The 20,910-nt window shown below is 38.0% G+C and overlaps 4 protein-coding genes across 7 annotated transcripts in view; 1 reads left to right on the top strand and 3 right to left on the bottom strand.

Moving 5' to 3' along the window:
* Window positions 1–15,817, top strand: part of LOC136342359 (APOBEC1 complementation factor-like) — a 130,983-nt gene extending 115,166 nt beyond the window's left edge. Inside the window, exons 1-7 of one of the 3 annotated variants that reach the window (XM_066288078.1) lie at window positions 6,488–6,598; window positions 12,299–12,528; window positions 12,922–13,089; window positions 13,147–13,324; window positions 13,388–13,487; window positions 15,060–15,141; window positions 15,202–15,817. In XM_066288078.1, the coding sequence (XP_066144175.1) occupies window positions 6,526–6,598; window positions 12,299–12,528; window positions 12,922–13,089; window positions 13,147–13,324; window positions 13,388–13,487; window positions 15,060–15,141; window positions 15,202–15,210 (840 nt within the window). In that variant the 5' untranslated portion in view covers window positions 6,488–6,525 and the 3' untranslated portion in view covers window positions 15,211–15,817. Of the gene's footprint in view, window positions 1–6,487; window positions 6,599–11,110; window positions 12,067–12,298; window positions 12,529–12,921; window positions 13,090–13,146; window positions 13,325–13,387; window positions 13,488–15,059; window positions 15,142–15,201 lie in introns of those variants that run through there. The other 2 variants (XM_066288077.1, XM_066288079.1) reach the window with 2 other exon arrangements.
* On the bottom strand, window positions 259–2,719 carry LOC136342356 (chitooligosaccharidolytic beta-N-acetylglucosaminidase-like). The gene is made up of 5 exons (XM_066288072.1): window positions 2,492–2,719; window positions 1,831–2,424; window positions 1,391–1,770; window positions 651–1,139; window positions 259–592 (listed from the first exon to the last, which is right to left on the bottom strand). Exons 1-5 carry the CDS (start codon window positions 2,566–2,568, stop codon window positions 303–305), a joined length of 1,830 nt encoding a protein of 609 aa, XP_066144169.1. The 5' UTR covers window positions 2,569–2,719; the 3' UTR covers window positions 259–302.
* On the bottom strand, window positions 8,969–10,601 carry ND-39 (NADH:ubiquinone oxidoreductase subunit 39). The gene is made up of 2 exons (XM_066288076.1): window positions 9,906–10,601; window positions 8,969–9,694 (listed from the first exon to the last, which is right to left on the bottom strand). The coding sequence occupies exons 1-2, from the start codon at window positions 10,486–10,488 to the stop codon at window positions 9,078–9,080; spliced, it is 1,200 nt and encodes a 399-aa protein (XP_066144173.1). The 5' UTR covers window positions 10,489–10,601; the 3' UTR covers window positions 8,969–9,077.
* A 9-nt stretch (window positions 15,818–15,826) lies between the features above and the next one.
* Window positions 15,827–20,910, bottom strand: LOC136342357 (APOBEC1 complementation factor-like). 2 transcript variants are annotated; one of them, XM_066288074.1, is made up of 5 exons: window positions 20,237–20,910; window positions 17,951–18,131; window positions 17,348–17,432; window positions 16,707–17,244; window positions 15,827–16,561 (listed from the first exon to the last, which is right to left on the bottom strand). In XM_066288074.1, the coding sequence occupies exons 1-5, from the start codon at window positions 20,855–20,857 to the stop codon at window positions 16,520–16,522; spliced, it is 1,467 nt and encodes a 488-aa protein (XP_066144171.1). In that variant the 5' UTR covers window positions 20,858–20,910; the 3' UTR covers window positions 15,827–16,519. The 2 variants fall into 2 exon arrangements, with proteins under 2 accessions (XP_066144171.1, XP_066144170.1); XM_066288073.1 differs by lacking the exon at window positions 20,237–20,910 and adding an exon at window positions 18,523–19,615.

Here is a 20,910-nt window from a genome sequence, read left to right as displayed (position 1 = left end):
CAATAACTTTGTTTTTAGAAATTTAGCACACTCGTATTTTTTCCTGCCTTTGCCATGTTTTTTCGTTTCAACTAAAAATATTTTCTGGCGGTGCAGGAGTCCTACAACTTTATATTTAACATTTTCCCCATATACAATACACTCGCCAAAACCAGACCAAATATGAGAAAACATCCTATGCTTACGAAAATTTTTAAATTACATCTTCAGAAACATCTGAGACAAAGCAATTGAATTCAGCAAATTGAAAATGCCATATTATTAAATGCATTTTATTCTATTGCCCATTACAGTCAATCGAACTATCTAAACCTGAAATTTCCATTCAATTTTTTTATGTTGGTACAGCTCCGCGGGTTCCGCTGACACCATTCTGGCTTCATCTCATCCGCTTTGAGTCCCAAGCGGACCAGACGATCTCTGTGGATCAACATTCGCTCTTCGGCCTCCTCCCAACCAGTTTTAGGCTCAGTCCACAACGTTTCTGCAAAAGCTGCAGTCCTAGGCCAGAGGCGAGAATCCAAAGAATTAATTCCTGATTCTTCGGTCCATAGAGCAGTTTCTCCTCCAAGCACTTGATTTTTCTTGTCACCTTAGATTAAATTTTAAATAAAAAAATCATTTTACACAAAAATTAATACCGCTCCTACCAACAATATCTATGGGTTTGTTATCATAGATCAGCTGCCACCCCTTGTAAGGAGAGCACCAATTATTGTCGCTGCCCACCCAGCCACCGAACCCACAGTCCAGATACAGGACATCGTAATTGCTCAAAATTACAGAGTAATTTTTGCTCAAAAGCGTCTGAATTGTCGAATCGTTTGACGTGGTCCACACTTGTAAGATGTACTTGCTGGGTGGCAAAATATCCGTGACATTCTCTTGTGAGGTCAGATCGCTTGTCCACAATATAATGGGTAACTCTTTGCCGGCCTTATTGTAAAGCCTCTTGGAGGCCTCTGCCTGGAAATAAGCCCACACCTTCATGTGGAAATCTTCACTGGTAAAGCCCCACCCCTGATCCACCATCCATTTCGTCAAGGATTCAGTATGATTCCAGCAATTCAGGTCGACTTCGTCTCCTCCCATGTGGAAAATTTCGTTGCCGAACTGCTCTAGTATGTCCCCATAGAGATCTAGAACAAAATATCATCAACCGCGCTAACTTCCATTAATCTTCCCGTGACATGTTTCTGCGTCATCAGGTTTCAACATGTGTGTTTAAGGTGATGAGGACATCAAAATATGTTATCAATCTTATGATGTAATTCTTTTGTATTTTTAATATATTTTTGTATTTTTTTTGGGTTTGTGAAAACAATTTTTTTCATTTATCATTGATTGAAACGTATGAACTTCCATATTGAAGACTTTGGTTTGGACGTACCCTCAAGAATATCGTACAGCTCAGGCTTGGAAGGGTCAAACTGGCCGCAAGGTGGTTCTTTGCAATAGTCTGACCATGGTTTCCAGTTAAAACATGTCACTACCCCAGTATCTTGCCAACCTTCGCCGACGTGCGCTGGAGAATCCAGCTCTGGAACCACCCTAATCCCACGAACTCTGGCATACTCCACGATATTCTTGATCATAACATCAGTATACACCTTCGCAGAAGTGTAAGCGCCATTTTCTGACATCTCTGGATGTGTTTTGGACACGTACGGGAAACTGGCAGTGTCCGTGATGTGCCAGTGGAAGGTATTGAGTTTAGAAGCAGCCATTGCTGTCAGCGTTCGCTCGATTGCTTTTGGAGTAATATAGTTTCTATATACTCAAAAATTATCCCCTCTATTCGTTTGGATTAGAAAATTTTCATAAACCAACCTGGAAGTATCCAATACAAGACCTCTCCATGAATATACTGGCCCGTCCACAACGGAGATAAGGTTCGGCAGCAATGTGCGATTGCGCAGATCATCGAAAACTACCAATTGAGCCACAGTTTCAAGGGCATGTCTGGCCCCAAAAAATGTGTCTGCGGAGATATTCAAAATTAAGGTATTTTCCTCTGCGCGGAAAACCGAAGCTACTTGGTAGCTCTCGGATACCCCAAAGGTCAACCTCTCCACCTCTTGATCAGCTATATTGAACTGAACATTAACATTCGTTTCGTTGCCTGATTTACGCAAAAAAGCTGTTCTACAAGGAAGGAATCTGTTGACCTCTTCGATGAAGATTTCAAAGGCTGATTGCACTAAGGTTGTAATAGGAGTGTCTTGAGCGGTGGTGAAACTGAACGTGGAGACATCAATGGGAATCAGGCTGCCAATAGTAATGTTTCCCGTGGGCTTAGGCCATACTCCCGCTGCATCCAGGCAAAGAACATTGCATTCGGCCAAGCTTAATGGGGATGTGGTGTTGGAGGTTGTCCGGGTTTTGGTGCAGTAGCCTTGGCTGCACTCGTAGTGCCACTTGGAACTGGAAAGTGATGGACAAAAGCTCGAAGGTAATTGTCATTATATATTATTTTAAAGTGTGCGCTTACCTATTAGAAAAGGTAAACTGGAGGTTGCTAAAAACCAGAAAAACAAATGCAAGTATCGAACGTCCCTTTTGCATCATTGATTACAAAATTCTGATTGTTTTACCAGCGACTGACTTGAAGATACTGATTTCGATTTAAGTTACTATAATAGTCGTTATCTACTTAAACCACTCAATCTTATCATTATGTTTAGCATAATGTTTTACGGTAATCTCGAACCACAGCCACCACGCAACTAAATAGTCGAACTAATCTAGTTCGAGAGTTTTTGATGGACAATAATGTTATCGATTTTAGTTGATAAAGATACTCGTTTAAAAACAACAAATAATGCTGCATTATTTAAAAAATCAGTGTAATTGAGCTGTACTGCTCTTGTGTCTCAAATGAGATTCCACATACGATTTGACCTACTTGAGTTTATCGAAATTTTCTAGATTTTTTATAAGTTTTCAATGAGGTTTCTTGAATTTCAAGCACTTGACATGAATTTGAATAATTAATCTAAATTAATTTAAAACTTTAGATAAGCAATCAAATCATCAGTACAGAAACAACACTTAATAATCCCTTATTATTAAAATAATATTTTATTTACTAACCAAATAGCGCGTTGGACAGGTTGACCTTAGCAGTTAACACTTAAATTGCTTGACCAACTGAAGGTCAATTAGACCGTCGCTTGATGTATGAGTCTTAGAAGTTACCTTTTAAATACTTGTGGAAAGCAAGATCCTCGCACGAGAATCTCACTAAGACATTTGTTAATCAATTATTTTGGTGAAATATTAATCCAGATTAACGCGTTTATGGCCTGCCACCAGCATTAACATGACCTTCATTACCATTAGATACTGCTACCTAATATGACAATGACTTATGTGAAACATTCTGGCTTAATAAAATTCATTCCTCACGCCATTCAATCAAAACGCCTAATCGACCTGGGAATAAGCACCATGGTCGACCAATTGATCGAAATTCAAATTTTCTAATCGATTTCAAACCTGACGAACTATTGCTGCATACGAATTTCATGCATCAAACTCCGATTATTTTTCATTCTTTTATTAAGGCGTCATGTATAGGCTTCCTGTATGGTAGGGAAATCGACTATTTCGGTCCGAGTTAGGGCCGATAATCGACGTTCTGGTAACTTTATCCAGAACATGATTTGCACGGAAATGAAACGGTCAACGTTTGTGTGAAAATTAGCTCGCAGGAAAAGTTACCAGAACTCTGATGTATTCGTCTTTAAAAAAGTAAATGATCGCGTAATATAATAACTGAGGAGTTTTCCCCTTCAGGGTCCTGAAAAGATCGTTATTTATCACTAGATTTCATTTTTGCCCAACCAAAGTTTTGTACACAACTCGAACTTTCCTCGATAAACCTTGAATGAAATCGAATGCTGAACTTCCGATGAATGAGCATAGACGTTAAACATAAATCAATGGATGTAGTACAATTAGCAATATAGATTCAATTCGGAACCAGTAAAATTTCGCATGAAAACGGACGAGTTTGTTGCTACAGGACTATAAAAACTCTTTACTCCTTTAAAGAGTTGCTGATCATCAGAAACTTGCACAAACACTTGCCGCTTAAAGTGTTCCTTAAAATTCTTGAAATCGACAATTCAACTTGGCATTAACCATTACGTTAGAGCAGAAACTTTTGATGTTCTGAGCTTAAAACGTCATCAATAAAAATCAAAACGTTTAGTGTGGATTAACACAAATGTGGGGAACGTTAGAGTTCCAGGAATGTAGGTGATATTGTGTGCTTCCAACTTCTCGTAGGACTAAAATGTATATATCCTTCTGGTGTGACCGAAGTAATGTGATTCTGGCTCGAGTTACCGAAGTTGATGTATGTATTTTACAACCGCTACTGTAATCCAGGACTGTACAGAATTACCGCCAAGACAATTAAGGACTGGACAATCACGTCCCGACCGCTTTGAGTTCACAGTCTCGGAGACACTGTTTTGTGCAAAAACAACCCTTCTAACTTTAGGTAAGGTTTATTGGAAAAAACTAATGATTTACGTGCTAAATAATATCGATAAAAACGAGCAATAACGAGACAGGGCAAGCCATTCGCCCTTTTCCGAGACTAAACTGCCTTCGCCCCCCAAAGGCCTGTTCCCTCATCAAAAAAGATAACAAAAAAACACGTTTACTTGCATCTAATAAGGGGCAGACGTTAACAAAAACATTCTACTGTCCCTCAAAAACTAATATTTCCTGATAATATGACGTTTTTCTTTAATAAATCCGGATTCAAAGGATTAAGCGTCCTTCCGTAAAATATAACGTTCGTTGAAAACTTATGGCTGGTTTCGCAGTTTCCTTCATATAGAACACCGTGCAAGTCGTCTTGCAATGGAATTCTTAGTACCTACAGATAACGACTCGAGAATTTTAATTAAAGAAATGGAGAGAGATTGAGAGCGATATTAATATAGAATAACGCCCCTTAATGGATCATTCCATTCCGGGGTCGCGGCCATAGCAAAGTGATTATTAGCCGGATCAGAGACAAATTGAAGACCGTTCTAGGTTAGTGTCGGTTTTAATGCCGCTCGGGCCTAATCCCCAACAAATTGTATCTAATATTTAGTATAATCGGCTTAGATGCCACTGCTGCCGTTACCGGGGCTAAGCCCCAAATTGGGTTTTATTTGCTATTCGACCCCCGTCCGCTAAACCTGCAGGCTAAATGTACGATTTCCTGCTGCTGGATGCCGGTCTGGTGTGTATACGCCATGGAGATGAATTTTCCGAATTTATGTTATTTGCACTACTTACCGAACAAAACAAACAACGTAAAGAAATGAGATCAGCGGCATCTAAAATTCCCTGCCACCGGACAATTCTCACGTAATAAAAGGCAGAGGCGAAGGCTCCGGGCTCTCCTTCTAGACATAAACAAAGCTCCGGGGGAAGTTTTTCATAAAATATGAACCCGGATACTCCACTCCTATAAAATCCATATGTATATTGAATGTCTGCAGAATGCAAACTTTCGAATTCCTCAGAAAGGACGTCTTTGAGAGATGGCACACATTCAAACACGAAGTGTACATGTGGATATTGAAAATTGAAACTACATGTGCTGAGAATCTGCCTCTGAACGAAATTAATCTTTTGGCAAGAATAGATTCAAACAAGCAACAATAATGTTGTTACATGGCCAGGAATTGGGATTAACGAAAATGAGCACAAAGAAAACCAGGAAAATTGCTGAAAACAAAACATCTTTGTCGCATGGAAAGGGATGTCAAAGCGGAGGAATGATATTATGGCATTTCTTTTCATTTTCCAAAAGTGTTTTCGTTTGAATATCCGGGCACAGCTTTAAATAATTTTCCAGGGTTTTAGAGGGTCTTTAAACAACGCTCGTTTCCCCAAAGTATTACGGCAAATTCAGAAATCAAACCCACAATAGGGGAAATTTGAAATCCTGCATTTTAATCAGGAACCCTCGTTTTGGGTTTGCCTCGGAGATTTAATCAACTGCGACTGGCCACACCGACAATACTTTAAACTTCCACGTTCCAGAGCAAATGAAATATGTGTCTTAATGCTGCACCCATATATATTTGACTTGAAAATATATGAGATTTGTTCAAGGCTGTAGCCACTCGGGCCACTCTGGAGAAATACACTGAATTGTCATACAGGCTTTAAGGTCTAAATGTAATTCCCTAAAACTCCAACCCAGTGGCGGAACGCGTTCAAACGTTCTCTTAGAATACCTTGCAGGGTTGGTAACGCGGCATCTAAGGACTGATACCACACGCCAGCTTCTGGAATGTACGAAATTCGATGGTTTAAGGGCTTCGTAAAAACCTAAAATGCCAGTTTCAATGAACATCCTTTATACGCCCGCCTCTGGGCTGCACTTGAACATATTTCATGCCAAGCTGGAACACGTCTGTGCCCTAATTGAACCAATTTCGCACCAGCTGACCTAAGCAAATTGATTTTTGAGACGGTGACTAAAAAAGCTCTGCTGAAACTGTACGTATGTGTGAGTTTTGGATATATTTTTCTATTTACTCCAGAAATTACGTTACTCCCCGGAACAGGCTGCATGTAGGTAGGTAGTTATTAAAATTTCATACACGTGTCCCATTAAATTTTCCCTCGATAGTAACTTTAAATCCGGGGCAAATGGCGCAAAAAGCTCGCCGGTAGGATTCTTATCAAACCAATAATTTCTATTCGTAAAGCAGTGGAGCTTTACACACGTTCACTCCATTTATCACGTGCTCCAATGTCCCCGCGGCCCCATATTTCACGGCTAAGTATCGTAATACTCTAACAAATATATGTCCTTATAAATTACTATTACAATTTTGCTATTGGCAGTTCGCTATAGTTTGCTTAGAGAACTTTGTGAATTTTTTTCTATTTACGGACCTTTTCTGGTAATTGTATTGTATGTTAATGGAAGGAATAAAGCTCCTCCGTTATGATAGAGCTTGTCTTCTCTATAAGCTAAAGAACCTGCTAGAGCGTTAATTCCTTCGCAAATCTTATTCGGAGCAATTCAATTATCAGTCATCAATCATGAAGCTTTAACCCTTTGTGTGCTTTCTTCTCATGAGTTTTCGGAAAAGAGGTGGTCAGTAATTGAAATCAGACCCTACATTCTGCCTTAAACGTAAGACGGAAATTGCTTTCTGGGACCGAACAAAACGCTTTTGCATTTTTTCTAAACTCTTTCCACTTCTATTTCCATTTTCTCTAAATTGTTTTTTGAAAAATCGAAAACTAAATTCAAGGTATTGTGCTTTTACCAAGCCGCATGCTTATGAAATTGTGTTATCTAAAGTAACAATGTCCCAAATTATGGTGTTTTTAAGATACCCGGAATCAATCAAGGTTTTATCTTTCCTGTTTCCAAATCCTTTTATAGTTCCATCAGATTTCAAAGTATTGAAGACCGGATCAAATCCTTTCTTGATATTTACAAAATAAACATAACTACGCTTTTTAAAATGAAAGCCCGATTCTGGAGCGATCAAAACCCTTAGGGTCCCTCATGCCACAAGCAATATTCATTTCTTGAAAACTAACTAAAAGAATGCTGCTCATAAGGGATATAAGCTATTAGTGTCTATAAAGTCTATATAGTGTCCTGAGTTTCTAAAAATTTTACCATTCCAGGAGCAGTCGTCCCCCAGACTATTTGAAGTGAATCGAAACGCATTAAACTTGAAACTTTTTAGCCTTCTTCCCAAGAGATTTCGATAGTCACAGGGTGTCCCAGGTTTTATGATCAGACCTACAGCACCATTCTTCGTAAAAACACATTTTTCGGGATATCCTGTGCATTTCTTGTGTGTTCCGAAAAAAAGCAACAATGTTTTTATACATCGTTTATTTGAGACTGTGCAAGTAGTACGAAGAAACAGAAATTCTTAAAAATTCATGGGCTTTGTAGATAATACAAATCTCGGATAATTCAATCAAAAACAAGCATAGCATGACCTCTGCGTTATAGAATAGTTATTTACGTAACAACTACTGCTATTGCTTCGCAAATGCAGACGGTAAAGCATAAAATATGTTTCAGCTATGAAAGCATGATGCGCCTATAAATCTATGTTTTAATTACGGGCGCCAGAACGGACACCTGTGTCCTCTGACAGGCCCTTATGGGTGGACTGGGCACTCTAGCTTACCACTTGTGTCATCTCTGCTTCTATATTATGGATGATAAACTACCTTTTATATAGATTCCTCTTTCCAAGATTAAGTAAAGTCCACTTAGTCGAACTAGCCATGAAAGAGAGTGAGTTTATGCATTAATAAAAACCCAGAGGGAAGTCGAAAAAGTGAAATATGCTCAAAATACATGTTCAAATGGACAATGCGATGGAAGACCGACAATATTGTGTGGTAATAATGGGGATACGAATTACGAAATATTATCTTCAAAAGAATTGTGCTAATATGAGTATCCGTTCTATGAAACCCCTCAAAATGCGGTACCTACGAAATATTGAATAAATATAGATATAGTCCACACAACATTCAATTCGAAATACAAAGTAGTGAAAAAGTGAATCTGCCGTCGCAAACAATAACTTATTGAATCATGCTACAACTCATGTTATATGACTAATAATCTGTAAAAAACACTCTTGACGCAAAGGTGAATAACAATTTCCTAACAATATGAATACAAGCTTAACGATTGGTTTAATCGAGATGCCATCCATAAATATGTAAATCAAAGCTCAAATTAAGTTGAATTCAGACCCCTCTACATTCCCAGTCACTCGATTTTTATTTGATCGATACATTAGAATTTTTCTTAATAAAAAAAATGTGCAGCTCCATCTATTTTGATGAACAGTTTATTTAGATATCTTTCTGAATGAACTTTTACCAACCCAACCAAACGCAGAACCGCGGGCAAATCTTTGTCATCACACTTCAGATAACAGAAAAAGCAGCATAACAAACAAAAATGATGTTCTATTTATATCTTTATACGTTATATTTCACAACAAGAAACAATTAAATGAACCGCTGCTGGCATCTATCGAAACCGCTTCAAAAAATACTCAAGCCACAGATTTGGGAAGAGGAGGTGGTACCGGCATCGCTTCGTCGGCATCACGCCAGTAATATTGTGCATTCATCCAGGGTCTCAATTCCCATTGGAACTGCTCAATGCCTGTTAAATTAATTCCCAAATCCTCCAAAGTGGGCAGCTCTGAATTAACTGCATCAGTAACATGGTCATTTTCTAACTTTTCCCAATGCAAATGTCCAAGAGGCCAACTGTAGGACAGCTTCTCAGTTAAAGTGACCTTCAACTGAAAGAAGGGATCCCATCTCATGTCATATCGTTTATATCCCCAATCTTCACTGTCTCTTTGGGTTACTTGATACATGTAGTCAACCAAATCAGAAAGCAGGTACCTTTTAGGGCCTACTGCTTGATAGATTTTCCCAGCAGTATCTGGGTCTTTGATCGCAGCAACCACTCCTGCAGCCACATCACTGACATGTACTATTTGTTTGATGGTCTTCTCGCCTTTATCCCACAAGGGCATGTAATGAAGCGTACGTCTCCAATCATGGAGGTAATAACGTAGGAATCTATCTTCTTGGCCATATATTTCTGCTGGTCTGAAGATGGTTACTTCTGGAAATTCTTCTCTAACAGCAATTTCACCTGGAAAAATAATAGGTATTTATGTAACCAGTTGGAAAATGTAGTTTTAAGAATATAATTTTAATATATAACAGAAGATGCATAAAATAACCTTTTACTAAAGGCATACTTTTTTATTATCACTAAACACTGTGTATGTGTTTTTATATAAACACATAATTTGAGTCTTTGGATTAATTCACTTGTTTCCACCCCGTTTAACAAAACTTACCTAAAGCTTTACTCTTTAGAAATCTTGATCCATTCTCAAGAATAACTCCCTTTGGATGCTCTGAAGCATTTAAAGCAGAAAAGTGAATAAATCTTTTCACTCCTGCTTCTTTTGCCAATCTAGCCAATCTCCTAGCCCCATGCTCATGAACATCAGTGAAAGAAAAATTCTTAGTCTCCCATTCTCTTCCTACAAGATTTATCACCACATTTGAATACTTCAAGACCTTTCTTATAGAATCTTCGTCATTTAAGTTATAATGGTGAAAGTACACTTGACCCAAGTCGCCTACAACTTTCAAACGCATAGGCTCATAGCTGTCCCCTCGGTATGGCAGAATAAGCTGAGTTCCAATCTTGCCCAGTTTGTTACATACATAGCGGCCTACAAAACCGGTGCATCCGAACACTGTGGCCACGATACCGTTGAAACTAGAGCGGCCCCCTGTTCCCCTTTTATACAGGGACAAATTAGTGTGATCGACGTCTTCGGTGGAATGATTTCGCACAGGGTTGCAAGACAACGCCACTACTCCAACTCGAGGTTTAGCTGCCCTGAGGCTTATTAAGACCGCGGTACTCATTCTGAGTATTGTTTATGTGGGTTAAATTATTAAATTATAGATAAAGTGAGTAAATTTGTTGTGTAACTCATCTTAAAAGGCCATTTTCGGCCCTCTGACACTTGAAAATTGAGTGACAAGCACAGAAAACCACTCCACATCTATATCACAAGCCATAAAGCTAAGCAAGGCAACAGCGCGCTACGCTATATCCGCCATTATTGTAAAGTTTATATAAATTCACAGAAAATAAGAAATTATATGTTCGCAATATAAATTTTTTGACTTTTTACCTTTAACATAATATATTATAACGCAATGTGGATACTATAAATGAATATAGCTAGCATGTAAACCTTACTGATCAATTTAGGTTAAATGCCTTAAAATAATGAAAACTTCCTCTTGAAAGGACCCATGACACAGGCCCTTTATAGCATATAATATTTATAATATCACTAACAGAAAAGCGCCAGCTCTAAGACCTCACCAAAGTTGCACTGGTTTCAGAAACGCATGCAGGTCGACGCATATATTTTTCTTTTTTTTAATTTAACCATTATCCATAAATATTTTTTTCGATCTTTCCTGTTTAAGACTGTACATATACAAATTTGGTTATATGCCAATGATGTATGGTGTATTGAGCATGGACACTGTAAAGAGGTCCAGATTCACGTGACTTAAATTAAATTAAAAAACTTAAAAAGTAGGCCACTTGTTTAAAGAACCATGGAGTGATCTGTATATCTTTATTTTGAGCCACTGTGTATCGTTAAAATTACCACCAAAAATTAGCTAGATGGAACCACAAAATTTTTATAAGAACCTTACTCAGAATTTTCCTACTTGTCTGTTTACGATCTAAAGGGGCGGTACCTCTTTGCTAACTAACAATGTATTGTTTGCTGTTGACTTATTAAATAGATCTCGTTAGATAAACAGAAGCGAGTCGTTACGCTGAATCGTTGAACATAAACCCTACTTAAAACCGTTATACATTTACCTCCAATAGCAACAAATCCCGCTCTTTCTTTCGGACACTTCTGCAACGAATAGAATTTATAACACATTCAAGGACGGCCACACCTGATGGAGATGGAGGTGTCTATTACCTTCTTTTTTCCTGGCAACCCTACTCCCTCCTACATCAGCGACTGGCTCGTTTATTTTAATCCCCTCACTTAAAATTAATTTCTCTAACTGCAAACAAGTCGTCTTTTACTTCGAGAAACTTTTAATTATATTATTGCACAAAAATGTGCTCGGGTGAGGTAAAATTCAACTTGGAATTCGAAGACAGATCACCATGCAAGCACCGAAGCCCTCAAGAAACTGGTTTGAACAATCGATTACAGGAATTACTCGACAGGAACGAGGGGTACAAAATCGAGTCACAAAATGGCCAAAGGATCTTCGTGTTTAATCCAGCGCCATCTTGTAAGCTTTCAGATGTTTTACCACCTCCCAGAGGCTGCGAGATTTTTATCGGGAATATTCCGAGACATATGTACGAGGACCAACTGGTTCCGATTTTCCAAACGGTAGGGAAGTTGTACAAATTTAGATTGATGTTGGATTTCAACCAGAGGAACCGAGGTAAGTGGACGGATTTACTTGCTTAATGCTACGTGATGGGTTCCCTGAATAATTACGTAACTGACATGCGCACATTTTAAGACACGTTTCCATTTTTCTTTTTTTTTTTTTTAATATTTATTAATACCTTGTCACAAGAACCTCAATAATAGTCTCTATCAATATATTCATACCTTTATTTTATTACTAATTTGCTTCTACATCAAACTCAAAAAAAAAAAAATTGTTTCAGGGTACGGTTTCGCCACCTATTTCAACACCTTCCACGCAAATCAAGCCATTGCCAAGTTCAACAGATACGAAATCCAGAAGTCCGTCAGACTGGCCATTTGTAAAAGCGTGGATAATCGCAGACTGTTCGTCGGCAATGTCCCGAGGACCAAATCGTACAACGACATTTTAACGCTTTTTCGAAGCTGCGTAAAGGGGGTGACTAATGTCATTCTATATTCAACATGGCAGGTGAGCATGGGGTACTTATGGGAATTGAATAAGTTCATGAGAAATGCAGTCCATAAATCTCCAAGAGACTAATCTAATCGTGCCAGAAAAGGCAAAATTCAAGTTTGGCTTCTATGTCAATAAAAAACTCAAATTTTGGGGTTTATTAAAAACATATAGTATCTACAGGGTGGCTCTGGTGTAAATTGATCAAATTTACTTCACAGCTTCTTCATTTCAATAAAATTATATTAATTCTTTGAGCAAATTTATCTAACATCGAGTAATCCATCTAGGCAATTTTTTAAGCCAACATTTATAACCTACACACCCTGTATATATAAAATTTTAAATCTCGCAATATTCGCCAAATTTTTAACTGTTGCTAAACCTTGAACCTTTCCATTGTTGCAGGACCGTAAAATAAATCGCGGATTTGCTTTTGTGGAGTTTGAAAGCCACATGTTGGCGTCAACCGCCCGAAAACGTTTCCACCCCCGAAATTTGATTGCTTGGAACCACATTATGTACGTTGATTGGGCAGACCCTATCCCCGACGTCGACCCCATAGAAATGGCTCAGGTTGTTCTTTAAAATTTCCTTCAACATATTCAAATTCTACCCTTGTGCTAATTCCAGGTAACTGTTCTCTACGTCAAAAATCTACCTCACGATTACACTCAAGAAGACATCCATCATATTTTCAAATCCATTGTGGGGCCAAACCTAATAACACGTACTCATAAGATCGTAACTTATGCTTTCGTGCATTGCATAAATCGAGCATCTGCCGAATATGTTATGGAAAAGTTGACTGGTATTAACTTGGTTTTCTTTTGAGATTGGGTCAGTTTCGTAATAACCTTGATTATTTATGCAGGATTGATGCTGGAAGGAGCGAAAATTCAGCTGGAATGGTCCAGACCACGCCAATACAGCTCCCGATATCGTGCGATGCTTCCGCCTCAGAATTTGTGCCTGTAAGTAACAATCGATATCCAATTATTATTATGCTGTGTGTAGATCTAAGAAAGACTGAATCTCAGCTGCCATTGATCATATACTGTGAACATTTAACGAAATTCAAATAATGCCTGAAATTTCTAGGATTATATCACAATTCATTAACCACGGTTTAGAATTTATTACCGTTTTTAAGTTATTATTAATTGATTTATGAATTATGGATCATTAACATATTAACATAGTACATGAAAGAACTGAGATATTAGAAGGCGAGAAAAGAGCAAAATGATTTTGATTGGTCAGAGATTACCCAGGAATGAGGAGTCTTAATCCGCCTCTTCCTGTCCTAGATTTTAGTCACTACGTAACAAAGGGAAGTAAAAGGGGTGACTGGGGATTTAAATGAGTACAACCCAATCCAGACAAAGAGGAATAACCTTCGTTTAGCCAACCCAAAAAATTATGATTTTCCCAGACACACACTAACTAAAGCGAAATGGACAAACTAAAGAAAGAAGATTACTTGAAATTTGATTTTAAGAAAATGGCAATGAGTTTCAATTCTACATCCATTTCGTTCCAAATTTGATATGAAGAGTTAATTTATTTGACATTTTATTGCATACTTAAAATTCATTTCCTCATATCAATATTCCAAACTAACAACCAAACCGATGACTAATTAGTCGTCAGCAGTATAAGCGTTCGAAGAAAAATCATAAAATATCAGTAAATAGGTTTTTGCACTTGTTTTTTTCGAGGCAATAATATAGTTTTTACAATAGAACTCTGTGAAGATCCTGTGTTTATCATCATAATATGTACCGGCTTTTTTCAGAAGAAAACCTTTAAGTAGCACTCAAAAAAAATTGTTGTATTTATGCACATTTCGAAATAAATAAAAAAAACTCCTTTGGGCAGTCGAAACATAACCTTTAGATACGCCCCTGGTCTGAAACATCGAGGAAAACATGGGATCCGTTGGATTATGGCTCATTATGGCTTCCGTTACGACCATATCTATATTTAGAAGGCAAACTGGTGAGCTGTGGGGGCAAGCAGGTTATTTTAAACGGTTTCGAATGGATTGTAAATTTGTACTTGAAGTGGATTTGACTCCGCCCATGAACATAAAACTACCAGAGCAATGTTGCCGGAATTATTTCGCAAAAGGTACCAGATCTCCAATAAAAATTTACTAAATTTGGGTAAAATATAACTGTTCGTATTTAAATGGCAAATGCGTACTTCCAAAAAGATCATTGCAATATGTGTTACCTGCTCAACTTTGTACAGGACAGTAATTAACTCAATTCTCATCGATTTTGACCAAATTTATGCACATGTAGAGTAGTCCATGTGCAAAAATTCTTAACCGGTCAACAAAAGGTCCAGGGCTTAAAAATTTTTCAGAACCGCATATACATAGGTTACTTTCCTAAATAACTCTCCAACACACAAGATTTTCCAACGGGTCGGCAATATCTATGCATTTATCATTCAGCAAATTAGTGATACAAAGAAATTATTAATCCATTTGTGATTAATTTAGATCTTAACAAAAAATATTCCAAAACGGTTTTTAGATCAGTTCCAGTTCGTGCTAGAAGACTTGTAAAGCAAGCTGCTGACTCTATGCGCAGGCTCAGTTTAGGACAATCAGACGGGGTAAGTCTAATATTAACACCCCCATTATAAAATGCGTATAATTGCTTTTATTTTTGGTAGTCTACATAGTATCCTGCCGCACCACAAAGCCTTTTTCCAATTTCGACGAGTCTATAAATCGCCCAAATTATTTCCTTAATTTTTAATAGTTTATTTAATATTTTACTTGTATTTTAGCATAATTTTATTCTTGCACCTATAGTTAGCATTATTATAGTGTATGTGGGACTAATGCAATAATTAATGAATTATGAATAGTTGTTCATCAAAGTCGTGACTACCGGAAAGAAAACTTTTTATACCTTTTAATAATGTTGATTGACAAGTTTTTTTTCAATTTTGTTTATATGGTGTAAGTAGTTGCGCCTATGATTATTTGCGATCACTTCATTAGTTACAACATTTTTTCTAGCTATTGTATTGAAATTTTTATGAACTCGTATATCCAATTTTCGACCGCTACGGCCCACTTTAAATCAGTATTTCTCAACGCAAATTCACATCCATAGTAAATAAGACATTTTTGACGAGTTATTGATACGACCATTTTAATAGAAATATTACGTAATCGCATAAGAGGAAAATAAAGACAAAAACAATGACTTGTGTATTGCTTTTATTAGTCAAAGTCGAGATTAATCAGTCTTTAATATCAGTCTTAAATAAAAAAAACAAAGACGAAATTAAAAATAAATAATAGTAAGAAACTTAATATTTAAATAAAAAGTAATAGTCGTTATACGAATAATTGCTTGGTACCCTTTTTTACCATTGTTATGACCTCTAATTATCCTGTTAGGCGAGAAGAATATCGATTATTAATAATACATTAGGAAAAAATAACTTATGCAAATTGAGCTTATTGGTGAACTTTTAAGGGTAATACAGGGAAACTATTCTAACTATAGAAATGGAAACTCTAGGTGGCACCCCACTCAGTAGGTAAAAGATTATCTGCCTGGTACGATTACATAAACGTATAATAACAAATATTTCTAGAGACGATACCGTAAGAATTTAGTTACAAAATCCCCAATGATGGTATAGCCTGTATATATATGTCTATTGTATTACGGAGAATACAATGAACATTTTTATTAATGACAAACAGTCCTGAAATTATTTAAACAGTAAAATATAAAATTTATAGCAAATTATACGAACAAAACAAATGCGCTTATATAAATATAAGGATGAACTAATTGGACCTATAAAATAAAGGTATTATTTCCTTCGTTGTGTAGAACATACATGTGCTAACATATTTTTATTAAACAAGGATAATAATATAGAAGATTTCATGAAACACATAGGTACAGAATATTCAATGTCCATAATCATTTTTGACCGCCGTTTAGTCGTGATCGTTTTGAGTAACCTACTCGTCCAGCAAACGATTTACCATTCTGGTAACCATGCTCTAAATTAAAAAAATAAAGTATATCACTTTCTACGCTCATTACTGTTACGTTAAAATACCCATAAACGTCCTTTTTGCGATGGCCAAAACTAGTGATAATCACATAATAAATGTGTATATATAGTAAACATTACTGCTGTCTTACCTCAACATCATGCTTCAACTCATTTGATGGTGCCGATGAAGCATAAGCTCCCTCATAATACGTTTGTCGCGAAGAGCTAAAGGCCCCTGGAGTCGTGGTGAAAGTTCCTGGAGCCGTGGTAAAAGACCCTGGGGACAAGAGATAGCCCCCAGGGCCGGAATTGCTCGTAATCATGTCGCACATAGTATTCATGTTGAACATGGGGGACACGTTTCGCCTGCTGTTTAAAATCGCCCTTTCTGTGGCCTCCAATTGTAACTGTTGTCGAAGAATTAGGTTTTGTGCCGTTAAATACTCCAACTGGTTTTTAGTCACTTGTTGTTTGGTCTGGGAAAAATTGTAATGGCTCCTCGGGCTGGTCAATGGCGTCAATGGCGAAAGAGTCATCGGCGAGGCTGAGTTCAAGTCCGAATTCATTGTAGAATCGGAGGAAGACCTACTTTCTGAATGGAATGAGTAAGGGCTGGCGTTGCTCACAGGGGTCCAATGTCTGGTGACCACTTGTGATTTAGGAATGCTGGCAGCACGGCGATAGGCCCTAAATAAGAATCACCATCGATATACGCACAGAATGATTCATGACGCAGTGAATGCAAAACAGGTGCGAGGCAAAGATTTTCAAACAACGCAAAGTAACTTACAAGGTTTTGTCTCGAAAACTCTTATCAGTGAATTTATTAGGAGGTTTAGCAAATTGGACTTCCACCAGTGTATTCGCGTATACTTCTGAAAAAAAAATCGATTGTGTGACTATTTGGGAAACAAAAAAAAAACATAATTTTTGCTATTACGCTACAACTGGGTTGTTCATAGCTCTGAGTAAAATTAGTATTACATATGTACATGCAGGGGGTCGGCCCAACACGAAGCTTTCGCAGAGTAGCGCTGTTTGGTATACAACCAAATTTTGAAAACAAACAAAACTTAATTGGAAAAAAAGCGATAAAAAACCTAACAAAAAAAAAAATTAAAACCTATTAGAGCATTTTCAACGGTTTTCACGTACATTCCGATAATTTGAATGCAAATCTACGAGAATTCAGATACAATTTTATGAATCTGAAAAATGTTCTGTAAAGTCTGAAGGCTTGAACAAGGGAAATCCCTTCAAAAATTCTGTAATTTTTAATTTGTCACGAGTTAAAACAACATCTCGGAGGGCTTAAACGCCCCTTGGAAAAATACAAAAGCTTCCAAAACGCAAAATATCGCAAATCGAATTAAAAAAGTATGAAAATTCTTACTCTGCAATTTTTTTAATAACACTTCTGCCTGGACGCGAGTATTCAAGTGGATGTAAGCGTAATCCTTGAATTTGTAGATCTTATCCACACAGGCTCTGTTCTCCACCAATTGATGAATTTGATTGGCGAATACGTCTGAGTGCAGGGCTACGTCTAGATTTCTGAGGAAAAGGATCTTCACCTGTAAATGAATAATATAATTTTTAACACTTATGTCGGATTATTCGTTTTTTTCTCAAACAATGATGTTATAATAATAACATCGGTCCATTGTGGCCCTACAGCAAAAATAACGCATGTTAATTTTTTGACCGTCTTTAATCAATTGGGAGTCATATTATTTTAGTTGCATGTAGAAGATCAGATAAATATTATTTAAAGACAAGGGCGTCATCTTTTTTCTGCCCTGGGCGCGTAAATAACTATATGAACCCAGAAATTACAGAAAAAATGTGATGCTGGCATCACGAAAATCTATAAAATGCAACAATCCTATCGGTACACCCTGTATATTGATGTTCTCCAAAAATATACCAGCAAACAAACAATGAAAAAATAAACCAAAAAAATACCTCATCAGTAAATACCTCAGCCAATGCAGACGCATCCACTTCTATAATGGGCACTGACCAGTCGACCAACATGGACAAACCAAATAGAAACAACTTATTGTGGAACTTCGCCCGAAAATAAGAGGCCTCTTCGTGGGTACGAAATTCCAAAAACACGAACCCCCTGTTGTGAAGCGGATTGGAGTAACTTCGGTACGTTATCACATCTACAATATTGTGAAGGCCATAACAGCTCTTCAATTCCTGCCAGATTTCATCCTTGGTCTTGTTGACGGGTATCCCACCAACGAAAATCCGACAATTGTCCACCGAAATTTGCAGTTGCAGGTACCCGTTCATGAATTTCGTGTGCTGAAGTTCGTTTATGGCCTTTCTGGCCAGTTCTTTGCTCATATACGTCACGAATCCAAAACCGCGATTCACGTTTTCGTTTCTTCGCACCATGAGTTTTACCTGGAAGATCTCGCCGACCTGCTCGAAAAAGTTGGACAAATCGTGGATCGAGGCATATTTAGGGATGTCCGACACGAAGATCTCGGACTCCTTCTCTGGAAGGAAGCCCCACTTCTTCACGGGATTCGACAAAATTTTTTTGTAAGGCACCGTTTCGGCATAAAATTTAGCAGACATTTCTTGTTCGGTCAGTGGTTCGCACTCAAAAAAGGATCCGATAGAACAATTCGATGCACCGACTCGCTGAAGCACGACTCAAATCACCAACACAAAAGTACAAAGACCACTGAACATCGAATTGCCCAATCTGAGCCCCAACTGCAACACTTGTGGTCTGGAGGAATGGAGGGAATGAGGCTTACCGCGGGATAAAGTGAGGTGTGGATAGAAATTAATTCAAAAAGGGCTATCGAGAAATCCAGACTCTGATTGGTCGTCTGCCAAGAAGCCGAAAGGCGGCCTTCTTTAGGCGGTAATATCCAAACAGACGTCTGCACTTTTTTTAAACACATTAAAATCCCTTTTATGATGCCGCCAAACTGCGGCCGCTTTGTCTGATCAAAGTTGAATTAAAACGAAAGATTTTCTAGGAGTGCTGGCTAGGCAAACACAATAATAATAGGCAAGGATAGGAAACAACAAATAGAACGAAATGAGAAAGTTGATATGCCGATATATTGAAGGGAAAATTCCAGAATTTCGATTCTTTTGCAGTGCATTCACTTTCGTGCAGGACAAGGCAACAACGCAGCGGACGCAATTTTGGACGGATCTAATTACCATCACCAAAATCGAAAGAAAAATAAAAGGGCGAAATCATTTTAAAAAATCGAAAAATTTTAAATTATTGTTGTTAACCGATGACGTCCTATGCAGTGCCGGCTTTATGGAGGGCGAGATTGGTTGGGCGGCACAACAGGACGGTCGCAGGGTGGGCTTGTCGGCGTTTTTTTTTTGGGGGGGGATAGGGGACTGTAAATCAAAATTTTGCCCAGATTCACTAAGGCTGGTCCTGGCTCTATGCCACATTGTGCCTGCTTTGGTGGAGGTTCATAGCTCACAAAAATTTTTTTCTTCACACTGAGGCGCCCTTATCCTTAGATCCGCTACTTGATCGCAAGATAACGATGCAAAGAATACTTAATAAGACCGGAAATTACGAAAAAAATATCCTAATACTACACTGAACTATACTAATACTAAATCAAACAAAATTTGGGCTAAACATTGCCTTTTACGTGGGAAAACACCGTTAACTTACGTTTTCCATCTGCGAGTTTTCCGTCTCTAGTACTGGAAGTGCCCAGTCCACCACCAGCTTCTTCCCGAACATGAACAACTTATCCCAGTACTTCGCCCGGAAGTAAGACGCTTCTTCGTGGGTTTTGAATTCCAGGAAGCAGAATCCTCTGCTTTGATCGGGGTCAGTATAATTCTTGAAGATCAGGACGTCAGCTATATTGGTGATGTTGTAGCGATTGATAAAGGTGTGCCATATTTCGTCCTTCGTCTTCTCAGTGGGAATTCCAGAGATGAAAATGCGGCAGTTGTCTATGGACATTTGGAAGGACAAAAAGGTCCTCTGGAAGGGTTTGGTTTTCAAAACTTCCATGGCCCGTCGGGCCTGAACTTTATTCATGTACGTCACATATCCGAATCCCCTGTTCAATCGTCCGTCGGGTTTGGTCATCAACTTTACTTCGAATATGGATCCCTGTTCCTCACAAAACGCGGCCAGTTCCTGGATAGTCGCCTCTGGTGGGATCCCGGAGATGTACAATTGGGACATTTTCTCGGGAATGAAGCCGCGCTCCTTCAACGGGGAAAACAGTTTTTTCCGGTACACCGAATTTTCGAATACGTAAAATTGGTTTGTTGACATTATTTCTTGGGAACACTGCAGCACGAACTAACAGAACTGAAGACAAAACTGAG

The sequence above is a fragment of the Euwallacea fornicatus genome, chromosome 12 (genome assembly GCF_040115645.1).
Source record: "Euwallacea fornicatus isolate EFF26 chromosome 12, ASM4011564v1, whole genome shotgun sequence".
In the NCBI taxonomy this organism is placed as follows: domain Eukaryota; kingdom Metazoa; phylum Arthropoda; class Insecta; order Coleoptera; family Curculionidae; genus Euwallacea; species Euwallacea fornicatus.
Note: the sequence above shows the minus strand (reverse complement) of the source record. Positions and strands in the feature narration are given on the sequence as shown.

What these genes read in the sequence shown, in the direction of transcription:
- LOC136342356 (XM_066288072.1), bottom strand. Translation starts at nt 2,568, where the DNA reads ATGATGCAAAAGGGACGTTCGATACTTGCATTTGTTTTTCTGGTTTTT. An exon ending in CTTGTATTGGATACTTCCAG is followed by an intron (nt 1,771 to 1,830) that starts GTTGGTTTATGA and finishes TTGAGTATATAG; the next exon opens with AAACTATATTACTCCAAAAG. An exon ending in CAAACCCATAGATATTGTTG is followed by an intron (nt 593 to 650) that starts GTAGGAGCGGTA and finishes ATTTAATCTAAG; the next exon opens with GTGACAAGAAAAATCAAGTG.
- ND-39 (XM_066288076.1), bottom strand. Translation starts at nt 10,488, where the DNA reads ATGAGTACCGCGGTCTTAATAAGCCTCAGGGCAGCTAAACCTCGAGTT. An exon ending in TCTAAAGAGTAAAGCTTTAG is followed by an intron (nt 9,695 to 9,905) that starts GTAAGTTTTGTT and finishes TTATTTTTCCAG; the next exon opens with GTGAAATTGCTGTTAGAGAA.
- LOC136342357 (XM_066288073.1), bottom strand. Translation starts at nt 19,152, where the DNA reads ATGTCTGCTAAATTTTATGCCGAAACGGTGCCTTACAAAAAAATTTTG. An exon ending in CTGAGGTATTTACTGATGAG is followed by an intron (nt 18,132 to 18,522) that starts GTATTTTTTTGG and finishes ATTCATTTACAG; the next exon opens with GTGAAGATCCTTTTCCTCAG. An exon ending in GTTATTAAAAAAATTGCAGA is followed by an intron (nt 17,433 to 17,950) that starts GTAAGAATTTTC and finishes TTTTTTTTTCAG; the next exon opens with AAGTATACGCGAATACACTG.